The sequence below is a fragment of the Numenius arquata genome, chromosome 25 (genome assembly GCF_964106895.1).
Source record: "Numenius arquata chromosome 25, bNumArq3.hap1.1, whole genome shotgun sequence".
In the NCBI taxonomy this organism is placed as follows: Eukaryota; Metazoa; Chordata; class Aves; order Charadriiformes; family Scolopacidae; genus Numenius; species Numenius arquata.
Genome location: NC_133600.1, coordinates 1,054,882 through 1,069,673, shown reverse-complemented (window position 1 = coordinate 1,069,673; position 14,792 = coordinate 1,054,882). Strand labels below are relative to the sequence as shown.

General features: G+C 58.1%; 2 protein-coding genes across 2 annotated transcripts; both read right to left on the bottom strand.

Annotated features, from left to right (window-relative positions):
* Positions 1 to 380: 380 nt before the first annotated feature.
* On the bottom strand, positions 381 to 4,037 carry DOHH (deoxyhypusine hydroxylase). Its single transcript, XM_074163855.1, has 5 exons — positions 4,005 to 4,037; positions 3,369 to 3,707; positions 2,930 to 3,006; positions 2,475 to 2,712; positions 381 to 1,518 (listed from the first exon to the last, which is right to left on the bottom strand). The coding sequence occupies exons 2-5, from the start codon at positions 3,640 to 3,642 to the stop codon at positions 1,202 to 1,204; spliced, it is 906 nt and encodes a 301-aa protein (XP_074019956.1). The 5' UTR covers positions 3,643 to 3,707; positions 4,005 to 4,037; the 3' UTR covers positions 381 to 1,201.
* A 1,417-nt stretch (positions 4,038 to 5,454) lies between these two features.
* Positions 5,455 to 8,331, bottom strand: LOC141475566 (uncharacterized). Its single transcript, XM_074164005.1, has 2 exons — positions 8,245 to 8,331; positions 5,455 to 6,573 (listed from the first exon to the last, which is right to left on the bottom strand). Exons 1-2 carry the CDS (start codon positions 8,329 to 8,331, stop codon positions 5,455 to 5,457), a joined length of 1,206 nt encoding a protein of 401 aa, XP_074020106.1.
* Positions 8,332 to 14,792: the final 6,461 nt, after the last annotated feature.

The following is a 14,792-nucleotide window of genomic DNA, read 5'->3' as shown; positions in this document are numbered from 1 at the left end:
ATTGAGCCCGGGAGTGACTCCCAGGGAGACTCTGGTCCAGGGGAAGAGCACCGTCAGCAGAACACCAGTCCCCCCACTTTGGCAGCACTGTGGGGACTCCTGGGGTACTCCCCAGGCAATGTCTGCCCACATCCCCGGGCCTGCCAGGGCTGTGGGAGAGGGATTTCACCCCACTGCCATCAGGGACTCCACCCCGTGCTTTCTCTCCCCCCATTACAATTGGACTTGATGATCTTAAAAGTCTTTTCCAACCTAAAATGATTCTGTTCCGCGGTTGCTATGGCGGCCGCAGGGCTCCCCACTGGGGCCTGACTCCGTGGCGCTGGGTGCACCCCACATCCAGGCAAGGGCTAAATAACAGCTCGACTCACACAGAAGCTCCCCCCCAGAAGCACTTTATTCCCTGCCAGCCCCCGCCAGTGCCCACACTGGGCTGCCCAGGGGGGTTTGGGTGCCAGGTGACGGCAGCAGACACCAGCCTCGGCCCTCCCAGACCTGGTTAAACGCAGGGGAAAGTCCAGGCAGGCTCTGTCTCACCCTGTAAGCCCTAATGGCAGCGCCATTCCCTGCAGAAGGAAAAAGCACAGCCAAATCTTCCAAAACTTTGCCATGAAACAACCCCCATCCCAGGGCAAAGGCTGCCGCGAGCAGAGCCCTGGCCTGTCCCGACAGGAGAGGCCAAACCCACGGCAGCGTCTCCACCGCAGAGGCGAGGAGAGACCCGGCTCGGCACCAGCACCAAGGGCTATTTTCAAGGCATCTCACCGCTCCAGCCTACAAGAACCAGTGCCCAAAGCCAGCCCTGGCCCCCCAGCAAAGCTCAGGCGGGTAAATTGGAGTGTTTCACACCGAGCCACCGCAGCAGCGCAAGACCAGAGCAGCCCCAGGCCCCGCACGGCTGCGACAGGCCCCGACGTGCAGAGCGGAGCCCACCTGGTCCAAGCCCCGAGCCAGGCTGCGGGCAGATGGTGCTGATCCTGGCAGGGAAAAAAGGGGCAGAACCAGGAAACGGGGGGTGGCAGGGGGGAGCATGTAGCAGCTCAGCCTGGATTTGGAGGGAGAAGGCGGCTGTAATTGTGCCAGAGAGCAAATCCAGTTCCTCCTCCACCTCCGCCACGGCTCCATGTTGATGGAGGCGGCCATGAAAGCACAGACGGCGGGGGTGGGAGGCAGTGCGCCCTGTTCTCCCCCCAGCCAGGGCTCAGGCGGAGGCCTGCAGCTTGCAGAGCCCGTCGGCGTACTGGAACTGGCTGCCATTCTCATACTGGTACATGTCCAGGGCCACCTCGCAGCTCTCCCTCACCACCCGTTCCTCGTCGCGGGTGAAGGCGCGCAGGGTCTCCAGGCAGGAGGGGCGGGCGATGGAGCCCAGGGCCTCAGCGCACTCGTGGCGCACCATGGGGCTCTCGCTGCGGTCCCGCAGAGCGGCCGTCAGCTGCGGGACACAGGCCTCATCCTGCAGCTGGCCCAGCACGTAGCCGATCTCGTGGCGGAAGAGGGCGCTGCCGGAGCGCAGTCCTGCAGGAAGGAGGCGAGAGTGAGCCACCATGGCCCCCAAAGTGCTCCGGGACACTTGGCCGGAGCCCCCCCCCCACCCTGAAGCCGAGGGGGGCAAGCTGGCCTAGGGGTTACAGCTGGTGGTTGCCACCCCAGACCCATGAGGGCTTTTGGGGAAGAGGACAAAATACCTACGAGAAGGGCTGTCCCACCCTGCTCCCTCACCCCGCACAGCCATGCCCCAGTGGCGTAGGGACGCCCTCTCGTGACAGCAGCACCCACCCTCCCCACAGAGCCACTGGCACCCCACCCCTGCCCTGGGGAGCCTGCGCTGCCCACGGGCCCTGCCCCACCAGTGCGATGTGCCTGGGGCAGGCTGGCAGCACAGCCACAGCCTCCAGCTCTCCCTGGAGAGAGGCTTCAAACAGCCACAGCGGGAGCTCACAGATCCCCACATGCCCCATCTCATGGTGCAGACGCACCCTCAGCTCATCCCAGACGGCTGGAGAGCTTCGTCCATCTCCCTTGCGCTGGGCCCAAGCGGTTCCTGGGCTGTGATCTACCCCTTCCCCACTCAGGAGATATTCACTCCCCTTCCCAGAGCCATTGCCAAACCCCAGGACGAGGTTGGCAGCCTCTGACTTTCCAGGATGAGAAAGCAGGACCCTGACACCTCAGGGCCAGGTCCCACCAGGTCAGACTGGTTGGTCCCAAGCCAGCGTTACAGCTGTGCCCTCTCCCACCTGGACCCACAGAGAAAGGGGGCCTGGAGGATGGCGAAGGGGCTGTGAAACACCAAAGAGCACTGAGCGCTTTGCGATGTGGCTTTTGCAAGCAAGCAAGGGGGAGAACAGCTCTAAAAACAAATGCACGAAGAGCCCAAGAGGAGCCCTGCAACTCTGGAAGCCCTGGATTTGGGAAGGACTAATCCTAGATTAACCTGTACAGACTGCAGGCAGCCTCAGACAGGCCCTTACCATCCGCCAGTGCCAGCACAGCAGCCTGGCCCCCCAGGTTTCGCAGGGCAAACATGGCCCGGTAGCGGTCGAACAGCGAGCGTGACTCATCCAGGAGGGTTTCGCGGAGTTTGGTGACATCCGTCTCCTCAGCAGGGGGAGCAGGATCCACGGAGAGGTAGGGGCTGCCACCCAGCTCCTGCTTGTTCTCCTGCAGCCACTCTAGCCTCCTCACTGCCAGCTGACACGTCTCTGCCACCTGCAGGGACGGGGACACAGCCCTGGCTGTAGGACAGCACCATACAGTGCTGGGAGGGCACCCAGGGATTCCTGACAGAGGCTGGGCACCAGCACACAGCAGGATGCCACTCATGGCGGCCCTGTCCACAGCCGGGGCTGCCCAGGAGAGATCTGCCACCCGCTCCTGGACCAGCAACACTAAACCCCAGAGGAAATGACCCCCTCAAGAGCCTCACCTCAACCACGGGATCCTCTGAATAGCGTTTCAGGATATCCAGCACACTCGGATTCCCAATAGCACCCAGGGCTTCACCTGAAAGAAGGAAGGACGTGTCAGGACGTTACCAAAGTGTCTACATGAGGAGGACCCTGCTGTGCCCTCCAGCAAAGCCTCACCCCGCTCTGAAGTGGGGACACAGGCCTGCCTCTGACCAATCCTAAATGACACAGCCAGGTAATTAAACACGGCAGGAACCAGCTTGGCCGGCAGGAAGGGGAACACTCAGCCAACCAGTCCAGCCAGGGGATGCGGTGAGGCGGTTACATACCTCAGGTTTTTTCAACCCACAACACCCAGGCTGGATCAGACCACCATGAGGTGTTCAGTATGGGGGGAAGCACACGGAAGCCCCACTCGTGGGCCCAACCCTTCCCCTGCAGGAGCTGCCATCGTACCTGCCTCGTGCCTGACCATGGGCTCCTGGCTGGTGTCCTCCAGCACCCGGACGAGCACAGGGATGGCCGCTTCGTCCTGCATCTGCCCCAGGCAGTAGGCCAGCTCATGCTTCAGCAGGGCAGAGCCGTCCCCGAAGGCCCGGCCGATCCACTCCACGGCCGCCTGGCCGCCCAGGTTGCGCAGGGTGAAGAGGGCCCGGAACCGGGCAGGCAGGGGCTGGGCCGCGTCCACCAGCGTCCGGCCGATGGCCGCCACCTCCTCCGCTGTCACCATGGCGCCGGGACAGGCGGGCCCGGTTCGCACGCAGGCCTTTGGCGAGGATCCCGCCGGTCACACTCCTGTGGAGGGAGAAGGGGTCAGGAGGGTCCCGGGCGCAGCGTCAGCCGCCAGCGGGTTCCTCACTCCGGGACAGGGCGGGCGGGGAGGGCCGCAGCCCGGCCCGGAGCTACCGTGAGGCCGAAGGGGGTGGCCTGGCCGAGCAGAACAGGCCCACAGGAAGTGCCCGGTCCCGATTCGACCCGCTCCCGACACGGACACGGACACGGACACGGACACGGACACGGACACGGACACGGACACGGACACGGACACCCGGCCCCGTTCGGCCGGAGCCGCCAGGCCGGGCCCGCACTCACCGCACGCCGCCATGCTGCTGCTCACGTGACTGTGCCGGCGGCTCCTACCACTGCACTTCCGGGTAGGGGAAGGCGGAGCCGCCTGAGCCCGCCCATGTTGGGGGGGGGGGGGGTGCTCCCCCCTCTCCGCTCCCGCCGAGTGGAAGCGGCCGGGGGAGCGGGGGTCAGCGGCGGCGCATGCGCGGTGGCAGCGCAGCCCAGGCCCAGCCGCGGGGTTTCGGGGGGGTCTTGCCCCACGGCCGCCCCTCGGCCCAGAGCTGCTCCGCAGCCCGCCAGGGTGGGAGGCTGGTGGTTCTGGAGGCCCCACACAGCCACGGGGAGCCCCTTGGGAACTTCTGGGAACCCCTTCCCATGGGATCTTCGAGGGCCAGGAGCAGGGCCCTGCTGGGGGTAGCCCCATGTCACCAGGGGCCTTTGGAGACACCAGGGGACACTGCACCCGCACCCGCGTAGCCATGGGAGCCGGCAGCCAGGGTGCCACGTCCATCGTCCCTGCCAGGGCCCCTCCAGCCACCCCTAGCCGGGAGACCCCAGCCCGCAGGAAGGGTGGCATGGTGGGACATGCCTGTGCCGCCCCCCCGCCTACCGCCGATGGAAGCGCCTCTGCCCTGGCACGGCACAGGCAGCGTGCCACTGGGCTCCAGCCTGCGGCGGGAGGGCAGCGGGGGAATAAACGGCAGCTGCTTGATTTCCCAGACGATACGGTGGGCAGAGCTGCGTGTTCCTGCTCACGCTGCAGCAGGGCCGGGAGCAGAGATCGGAGGCGCCGGCAGAAAGAACTGGCTGGTGGGATGGGGAGGGACCGAGCAGTGGAGCCTCACGGCAAAGCCCTCTGGAGAGGGGCGAGGAGGGAGGCCAGGCGGTGGGGCTCGGCCCGCTCCCCCGAGGGCAGCACGTGCTGCCTGAGCAGCCGCAGAGCGGGAGTTTGCAGATGCAATTTCATTCCGGGCTGGTGCCAACCCCTGGCAAGTCACTGCTCTGCCTCTTCCTTCCCTTCCCCTCCCAGCTGTGTTTACGCAGCAAGTTTTGTACCTTCAAAGGGGTTCTGCCTTCTTATTTCAGGACTCCTGCTGGTTTCAGCCTGACGGAGGGGCCTCGGGACAGGGACTTGCCCCCAGGAGAGGAAGCCCCAGGCAGCCGTCCCCCTCACCCAGCCCTGACCCCCACTTTACTCACGCCGCACACAACACACCACCAGACAGTTCAAATCCTGGAAGAGAGCAAGGGCACAAAATACATTCCACTGCCCCAAACCACCGTGGCAAAGCCAGCACCAACGCGACGCAGCCGCCCCCTTCCCTGCTCCGGGAATGGCCAGTAGCCTTCAGCAGAGGCAAGAGAGTCCAGTCCTTTGCCGAACAGCCCAGAACCGTTGGGCCAGTATTTGCTGGAGTCCGTGGGGAAGTCTGTGAGCAGGATGCACAGGGTGGTTTCTCCCCCGCTGGCCCCGTCAGCCCTCCCCGCAGCTCTCGAAGTACTGGCACATCAGCTCCCGCACTTGCTCAGCCCGGCCGTCCTCCATGGCGGCGGGCGCAGGCTGGCAGGGCTTGGGCAGCTCGGTGGGCTCAGTGCCCTCCAGCCACTCCTCGTTGAAGGGGTTGTCGTGGGCTTCGCAGATGTTGTGCAGGATGCAGCAGGCCAGGACGAGGGTGGGCAGCAGCTCCAGGCTGCAGTCGTCGCACTTCAGGAGGATCTGCCAGCGGGCCTTCAGGCGCAGGAAGGCGTTCTCGATCACGCTGTGTGCCCGCTTCAGGCGGTAGTTGAACCGCAGCTGCCGCTGGGTGAGGTTCTCGTCCTCCTGGTAGGGCTTGAGGATCCAGTCTTGTAAGGGGTAGGTGGCATCGCCCAGCAGCACGTACTTCTGCGCCTTCCCCATGAAGTTCTTAGGAGGGTTGGGGCACAGCCGGCCTTCCTTGGCCAGCACCCAGAGGCTGGAGCTCTCCAGGACCGCGCTGTTCTCCATGCTGCCGGGGAAGGCGGTGGAGACATCCCAAAACTGGCCCATCCCGTCCACGGTGGCCTGGGTGAGGATGGAATGCCAGCCCTGGCCGTTGCAGTAGTCGGCGCTGAGGCGCAAGGGAGGGTGGATGGGGATGTGAAGGCTGTCCAGGGCACCGATGCAGTGCGGGAAGCCCCAGCGGGTACGGAAGATGCGTACCATGTTCTCCAGCTCCTTCTCGTTGGGCAGGCGGAGGTAGAGGGGCTTCAGCAGCAAGACAACAGCGTAGCTCACCTCCCGGACACACGTCTGCACCGTGGAGGGCCCCACGCCAAAGAGTGGGCTGAGAGTCTGGTACTCCACGTTGGTGGCCAAGTGCCACAGGGCCACGGCCACCCTCTTCTCCAGGGGCAGGGTGGGGTGGAAGTGGGCACTGTGTGGAGCCAGCCCGGGCCGCAGCTGGTTGCAGACATAGAAGAAGGTCTCCTTGGACATCCGAAACTTCTCCAGCCAGTCCTGGGGCCCGAACTCCTTCAAGACCACCCGCTCCCACCAGTCGGCGCCCCTGATGCTGGGCCAGGCACGGGGGTAGAAGTAGCAGCTGGTTCTCCTCCGGCGGGCGATCAGGAGCTGCAGCACGGCGGGGAGACAAGAGGGACGTGAGACAGCGCTTCCCCGGCCCCCATCCCGCACTTCGCTGGGAGCCCCCTCCCCAGAGACCATCCAGCTCCAGCAACCTGTTCAGGGCAGGGAGGACACCTGGTGCCATCTGGCCAGGGGTCCCAAATGGGCTACTAAATTTTCCTGTTCCTGGGAAAGCCCACTGCAAACCCGCCCAGCCATAGCTGTCACCCGGCAGGAGGTGCCGCAGACAAGGAGCCGTCTGGAAAAGTCCCTTTTTGGAGTGGCCACTTACTCTGTGGTTTAATTTTTTAACGATTATTACTTGCTTTCCTGCAACCACCTGAGTGAACGGCGAGCTCGGTGGAGATTTGGAAGGGGGTGCGAGCACCTGTGCTCCTGGCCCCTCCCCGGGAATTGATTTTCTGTTATTAAAAGTCTAAAAAACATCTTTAAGCTGAAAAGAAGCTTTTTTCACCTTCCTCTGTAACTACCCAGGGAAGTAGGTTCCACTTGTGTCCCCTCCCAACAGCTTGTCCTCCCTGCCACATGTCCCCAGGCCCTTTGTGTCCCCCACCTTTGATGTCACCCCTCCTTCATGTCCTCATGTTCTCTGCATCCCCTCTCCTTTGTGCCTGGCTTCACATTCCGTGTCCTTCAAGTCTGCTGTCCTTCGTGTCCCCCTGACCTTTCTGTCCCTCTCTCCATGTCCCACATATCCACTACGTTCCCCATCCGTTGTGACCTCTGTGTCCCCCACATGTCCTTTGTATCCCACATCCTTCCTGTCCCTGTGTTTCATGTCACACGTGTCCCCTCTGTATCCTCCATACTTCCCCTCCCTGCACACCCCCTTTCCCCATTTTTTGTGTCCCCATGATCCATGTGTCCCCACCCTTTGTGTCCCTGTGACTTGGGTCCTCCACATGACCTCTGTGTCCCCCTGTGCCCCTATCCTTCCCATCCCTGAAGCTTGTGTCCTGTACTTTCCTCTTGTGTCCCCCCATGTCCTTTGTGTCCCATATGTCCCACATGTCCTCATCCTTTGTGTCCCTGTGACTTGGGTCCCCCATGTGACCTCTGTGCATCCCCCCCCCATGCTCCCTGTCCTTCCCATCCCCCATGTACCCCATTTTTTGTGTCCCCGTGAATCATGTGCTCACCACACCTTAGTGTTCCCCATGTCCCCATCCTTTGTGTCCCCGTGACCCATGTGTCCCGCATGTCGCCCATGTCTCCATCCTTTTGTCCCTGTGATTTGGGTCCCGTGTGCCCCCCACCCTTCCCACCTTTGCACCTTGTGTCCTGCACATCCCCTTGTTCCCCATCCTTTGTGACCCCAGGACCCACGTGCCCCCCGTGTCCTTCATGTCCCCCATGTGACCTCTGTGATCCCCTCCTTCCCATCTCTGCACCATGTGCTCTGCACATCTCCCCCGTTCTCAATTTTTTCTGTCCCCATGACCCATGTCCCCCCCCTTGTCCTTGTCCCATGTGCTCCATGTCCCCATCCTTTGTGTCCTCATAACCCGTATCCCCCATGTCCTTCCTGTCCCACATTCCCACCCTTTGTGTGCCCGTGTCCTGCCTGTCCCCTGTGTGTGTCCCCTTTCCATCCCCGCGTGTCGTGTCGCGTCCCCCGCGCCCCCGTCCCCGCAATGCCCCCCCCGCCCCAGTCACCGTCATGAGCCGTTTCTGCCGCTGGCTGTAGTAATGCCGGAGCCAGGCGCGCCGCTGCGGCCCGTCCCAGGCCGCGGCCCCGGGCATGGCCCCGGCCCTGGGCACGGCCCGCCGTCCTCCCGCCCGCCGCCGCCGCGCCAGCGCGCAGAGCAGCACCAGCAGCCGCTCCTGCATTTTCAAATCGGGAGCCGGGGCCGCCCTGGAAGCGATCGGCCGCGGGGTCACGGCGGGACTGGGGGGGCGGGACGGGGCGGCACCGCCGCCATCACCGGGCCCGCCCCGGCCGGCTCCGCTCTCCCCCGCCCCGGGCACCTCGGGCTGGTCGCGGCCCGGCCTGAACCTCACGGGGAAACGGCTGCGGGTCTGCCCTGCGGGCTGCACCGCCCGCCGGGACGGAGCCCTGTGCTCTGTCCGTCCTAGTCAACACACGTGTTTTTAATTAGCAGGGAGGTGCGAGGCCCCGTGCGGGAGCGGGGCGAGCCCCCCGGGGCGGTGCGGGAAGCGGCCCCGGGGCGGTGCGGGGCGCCGGGCCCCGCCGCGGACCGCGCTCCAAAATGGCGGCCGCCGTTGCCATGGCGCCGCGCGCCGCTGCCCGCTTGTATTGATTCGAATGGGGAGGGCGGGGCGCGCTCCCGTCGTGCCCCGCGCGGGGCGGGGGCGGGGCCGAGCGGGCGAGGGGGCAGCGCGGCGGAGGCGGCCGCCATATTGGGGAGCGCTGGGGCCGGCGGAGACTGACAGGAGGAGGCGGAGCGGGGCCGTGCCGGGCCGGGCCGTGCCGGCCGGGCAGGTAGGGCGGGCAGCGGACCCGCTGTCACGGCGGGGCGGCTCGGAACCTGGCTGGGAGAGGGATACTGCTAGGAGGGCCCTGGCCTGAGCTCAGACGCTAGCCCGAGCTCGGGCCCTGAGGGACGGCGGGCGGCGGCCTGTGGGCCTGCCCCGCGCCCAGAGCCGCGGGCGGTTGGCGAGTGGTGCTGGGCCGGTATGGCTGCGCTTCCTTGGGAGGGCCTTTGTTGTGGTGCTGTGCCGGACCTGACAGGATAGGACCTTATTCCTGCTGGGTGATTGGGGGTCCCCGTGCCGGGCTGGCCTCTGTGCCAGGCCACCCCTGAGAGGGCCGTGCAACGGCCACTGCTGTCCTCGGAGTCTGTCTATCTTAATGCTCTGGCATCGGACGAGAGTGTTAACGGTCACTATGTCTCTGGACCCCGGGCGCTGTCTGGCCTAGCCAGAGCTCTTGCCATAGAGCCTGCATTCGGCCAGCGCACCCTGGCCCGCTTTGGGAAGGTGTGATAAGAGCCAGAGGCTAATTCAGCTTCACTAGTTCTTGGTTTCTTGATCAAACTGATAACATGAAGAGCAGCAGAGATTTTTGTGGCGTGGCCTCTAGTACTAAAAAGAACTACGAAGCAGCGACAGAAACTTTTATCCAAAGTTGCTTGTTAATGCGCAGCACAAGTTGGTGAAGTGCCATTGTCCATCCAATGGCCTTTGGGGACCTGAAGGAGTTAAATATATCACTGTGTCCTTCATTAAGGTTTTTTAATGTGTTGTTGACATTTTGCAAACAGAAGTAATCCGTACCTTTAGCAAGTTACAGGCTTGAGGTCTTAAAAGGCCAAACTGAGCATCCTCTGTGCATGGTGAGAGGGGAGGGGTTCTGCTGGAAGAGTCATTAAAGTGCAGTGAGGTCTGTTAGGTCGTGTTGGAGTCTGTCGAAGGTGTTGTAGGCATTATTGCGTGTATGACTTTTTTTTTTTCTTGATTTGTAGCTCTCTTGAAGGTGTTGTATTCATTCCCTTGTGAAGTGCTGATTCTTACCGAGTTGCTGTGTTCAATGATGCTAGCCTCGTATTTCATGCCAAAGGTTCTTTGCAGAGCAGTTTCCCTGCTGGCAATAACATCTCATCTTCAAGACTGATTTTTTAAAATTTTTTATTATTATTTTTAATTCAGGAGTAGAATTTTCTGGGGCTCTTGACTGAAGCTGCTGCATTTTCTGAATTCTGTGACACTTTTGCGGGTTGACAAGGGACACTGCTGAACCTTCAGTAGATCTTAGGAAGAACTTCTTTGCTGTGAGGGTGGTGAGAGCCTGGCCCAGGTTGCCCAGAGAAGCTGTGGCTGCCCCATCCCTGGAGGGGGTTCAAGGCCAGGTTGGAGGGGGCTTGGAGCAACCTGGTTTGGTGGGAGGTGTCCCTGCCCAGGGCAGGGGGTGGCACTGGGTGGGCTTTAAGGTCCCTTCCCACCTAAACGAGTTTGTGATTCTAGGAAACCACATTTGATTTGTGATGCATATAGGGAGTTTGGGGACAAACAGGAAAATAACCCAAGAAACTAAAACTTTTATGTGATTCTCTGATGAAGCAGACTTTTGAATCGCCTGGCCTTTTCAGTAAAGCTCCATGGACAAGGATGCTGTGAATTTTTAATCTTGGCTTTTAGTGCACTGACTTCTGATATGGTTTCCAATAAAGCGGACCTTTTATCTAGAGCTGGTGCTTTTAGCTTTTTATACTCCCTTTTGAGATATAACATAATTGGACAACCATATTATGTGGATTTTCTTGTACTTTTTTTAAGGGTAACTGAATATTATTAAAGTTAGTAGCTCTGTGAAAAAATGTAGTGCTTAGAGCATATAAACTACTAAACAAACAAACAAAAGCCCTGAAGGTTCTGTAAAATATTACCAAATGCATGCACTGGCCTTTCTCTTGTGCTTCCCTCTACTCTTCATTAAGTCCTCTTTGAGTCTAGAGTGCCTAACATGGAAAAGCTCCACCCTTAATAAGGCCCCATGTCCCTGAGGTCCAAGTACTTCATCCATCCCAACTTCCTTCTTAAACACTTTGTGGTGTTATGCAGAATAAATAAATACATGAGTAAATGTAATCACCAAAACGAGTGCCGTCATATGCTGGTTGACGAGCAGCTGAAAGTAGAACCTACGTTTTGCCTGTGTGTCCAGTCACTTGTCCATAATGTGTATTTATGTGGGGAAAACTGCCATCAGGTGACAATGGAAACAGAAGTGCTGTTGCTGCAACTTGTCCCCTGCTTCCTCGGCCAGTGGCTCCAATGCTCAGCTCTTGTATCCCAGGGAAGGCTCGGCAGCGAGGTGGAACCGAGAAAGCTGCCTGATTTCTGGTCGCTTCCTCTAGCGCGTGAGTTGGGAAGGGCAGCAACATCCAGGAGCATCAGTTTGGCACAGGTTCATGGACCGAGAGGAAATCTCAAAGCCGAATGTGGCGAGGTTAATACGGATCCCCTCATTCTCAAGTAGTAACTTGAGGGAATTGTACCCAGCTCCTTCCCCAGCAGATCCTCCAGCATCTGCAGAAGGGGGTAGTGCTTCGCTCTGCCCCAGCACAAAGGCACAGGAACCTGTTTCCTTGCATCCGCAGGAGCAGCGGAGCATATGGGAGTAGCAGAACTTATTCAGCACTTGGTGTTTCTCAAGAGTGATCTGCCAGGGCTGAGTCTGATCTTTAACTCAGCCTCAGAGCTCTGACAGAGCCTCTGTAATCGCCAGAAAAAAAGGTGCTCAAACACTGTTTAACCCAGGTACCTTATGCTAATTATTGCAGCTGTAAAACCGGAGAGTGTTTTTTCTGCTGCCTCTTACGTGTTTTGCTTTCATAATAGATGAACCTCTTATGAGACTTTCTCCTAATTAGGTGCATAGATTGCCTTTTGACCCACAGGCAAGAGATGACACACAGGTGCCCCCTCACTGAGCGTGTGTTACGTGTTCATGCTCCATGTATTTCCTAGCATACGGCCTCCTGCACTGCTCAAGACTTTGTACTTTATTTCAAATTCCCTGGGAGCAGGCGTGGTCCTCTTATTTATGGAGCAGTGTGGTGAAAAGATAAAATAATCGCTACCTGGAGGCAATAAAAAGGGTTTTAATGGTGGCGATTTTCTGAGCAATCCCCTGCTGAGTACATGATTGTCATGTTCATTTAGATAAACCCTGTGCTCCTCACAGACTACTGTACACCGCAGTGGGATGTGTATTGAATGAAAACGTCATCCATGAAGGTAAAGTAACAAATCTACAGTTCTCCTAAATTATTAAAAGCTGGCTGAAGTGAACTTGGAAACCCCTCAGCTCAGGGCCTGGCAGCTGCCTGGGTATGACAGCGCAGGGTGCTACTCACTCCAACAGGCTGATCTCTGTAATTGTCACACCTGTATTGGAGTCCTGAGTTGACAATGTCCTTGTCTTTTGAGTACAGTGTGCAGACCTGACTCTGCCGGCTTCCCTTCTTTTCTTCCCGTTGTAGAGAGAAGGTGGATTTAGGAAAAACATCTGTGCTGAAAGCGATGGTGATTATCTGAGCATCATCTGTGTAAAGGAGGCAGCAACAGCAATGTTCTTGGTAGACTTCCTGGAGTGCTCTCCTCAGATGAGGGCTTGCATCTAAGAACAACTGTTTTGTGTATGAAAATCCTGCTGAAAAACTTTGGAACTTGTGATGGTGTACTGAGGAGATTAGTGGAAGGAGGTGTTTATTTTTAGTAAAGGCTCTTCCAAAGACAGAGATTTTCCCATTTCCTGAAGGTGTTACAACCTTGAGTTTCCACTGGTGCTTTAAAGTCTGTGCCAGGTCCAGAGCTCTTTGTGATGAATCCTTCATCCTTGGCTCACACAGGCTTCCTGCAGCATGCTGTGGCCTGAGTGTCCTAAATTAGTACTATTGCCCTGCGGTTTGCTGGCCAGAATTCCCCTCTCATCCTGTCAGGACTGTACATTGCTTTGGGAAGGGTAGACACAAAGCCTTAAATTAGCTTCAGGAGTTGACTTGGAGGGTGGTGAGAGGTCTTGTAGCTTGTTTGTGAGTGCAGGTAGAGGTGCAGCGAGTTGCAGAAAGTCAAATATTTGTCACCTCCAATCTGAATTGCGGGCTGGGCCCTTACCTGTGAGGAAGGGGTGATGTGTTCTGGCACCAGAGGCGAAAGGAGGCACAGATAGCTGTGCCTGCTGCTTGTCTCCTGAACTTAGTGTAGAATTGCAGCATCTGTTCAAAACTGGGAGGCTGAGTGCAGGCAGGAGATGAAAATAAGGTCTTGGTTGTGCTGTTGAGCTACTCAGCCTTTCAAATCAACCTTGAATTCAGTTTACACCTGTGGCTGGTCACCTAAAAGTTGGCTTTTTTTGGAATAGGGCCATTTGAGAGCGATGGTAGCGAGTGTGTAAAGGGATTTGCGAGCTCCCTGGGCAGGAGGATGCTTTGGAAAGGCAGAAATGATCAGGGAATGTAGTGATAGCATGAGGGGTAATGGTTTTAAAGTGAAAGAGGGGAGATTGAGATGAGATCTGGGGAAGAACAACTTTGCTGTGAGGCTGGTGGGACCCTGGGCCAGGTTGCCCAGAGAAGCTGTGGCTGCCCCATCCCTGGAGGGGTTCAAGACCAGGTTGGAGGGGGCTTGGAGCAAGCTGGTCTGGTGGGAGGTGTCCCTGCCCAGGGCAGGGGGTGGCACTGGGTGGGCTTTATGGTCCCTTCCAACCCGAACCAGTCTGTGAAATAACATGGATTTTTGCAGGACCCTCAGCAAAGGGTAGTCGCCTATGTATGATGCTCTGAAATACACTGATGCAATGTGCTGGCTCTTGCAGTAATGCAGCATCTTGATTTATTGGTGGAGTATTGAATCTCTCTGCAGCCTTCAGGAGTGAGGCTTAAGGGTGGAGGTCTTGTCTGTCACCGTAACACTGAATTAATGCTGTCATTGCTGTTAGTGTGGTCCCTGGGCAGTGTCTAGTTGTGACCAATCTTCTTACACAAGTGTGAGGCAGCATAGTTTATAGTTTGTTTCGAAATTAAGCTTTACTTGCTTCCGTTGTATAGGGCTATGCTTAATTTTATAACTGTTTTTCACACTAATACCTTAATAAATCGCTGGATAAGAGTTTGCAGACTTGCAGCTTTAAAAAGTAAATATATGTAAACTCTGTTTCTCTGGGTTAAATGTGGATGAGCTCTACTTCAGGTTGGCCAAACGCAGAGTATCTTGCTCTTGTCAATGTCTGCCGTGGTGCTGGGGAGCTCTAGAGTTCTGGATGCATTCGTAATAGTCTTGACTGTTGTATAGCAAAAATGCTATGGTTTAGTTTTCCTTTTTTCCTTACAGCTTGTTCAGAAGTCTGGGAAATCAAAGAATCTATAACTGGAAATACTCTTACAGTACTTCAGGCGGAGGTGGAGGTGCTGCTTATTAAACAAGCAGAAAAAAAACCCTTTGGGGCCGAGTTAGGGTGGGTTTTTTTGTCCCCTCAGCCAAACAGGCACATGGTGTGGTCAGGCAAGGGCCAGAGCTGGCACAAAGGAGGTGCAGGGCTCTTCAGCTGGTGTGGAGAGATGGGCTACCTTTTCCATTGCCAGCTGAGATCTTTAACTTGTTGATTTGCAGGTGTTGCCTATTAATGGGTTTCAGATAAATCATTGGAAGATGAAAATTTTGGCTTTAGGGAAGCAGGACGTCTGGGTTTGATTTCAATTGGAGGACTAAGTACTTGTTTACCCCATCCATTTGCCCTTGGT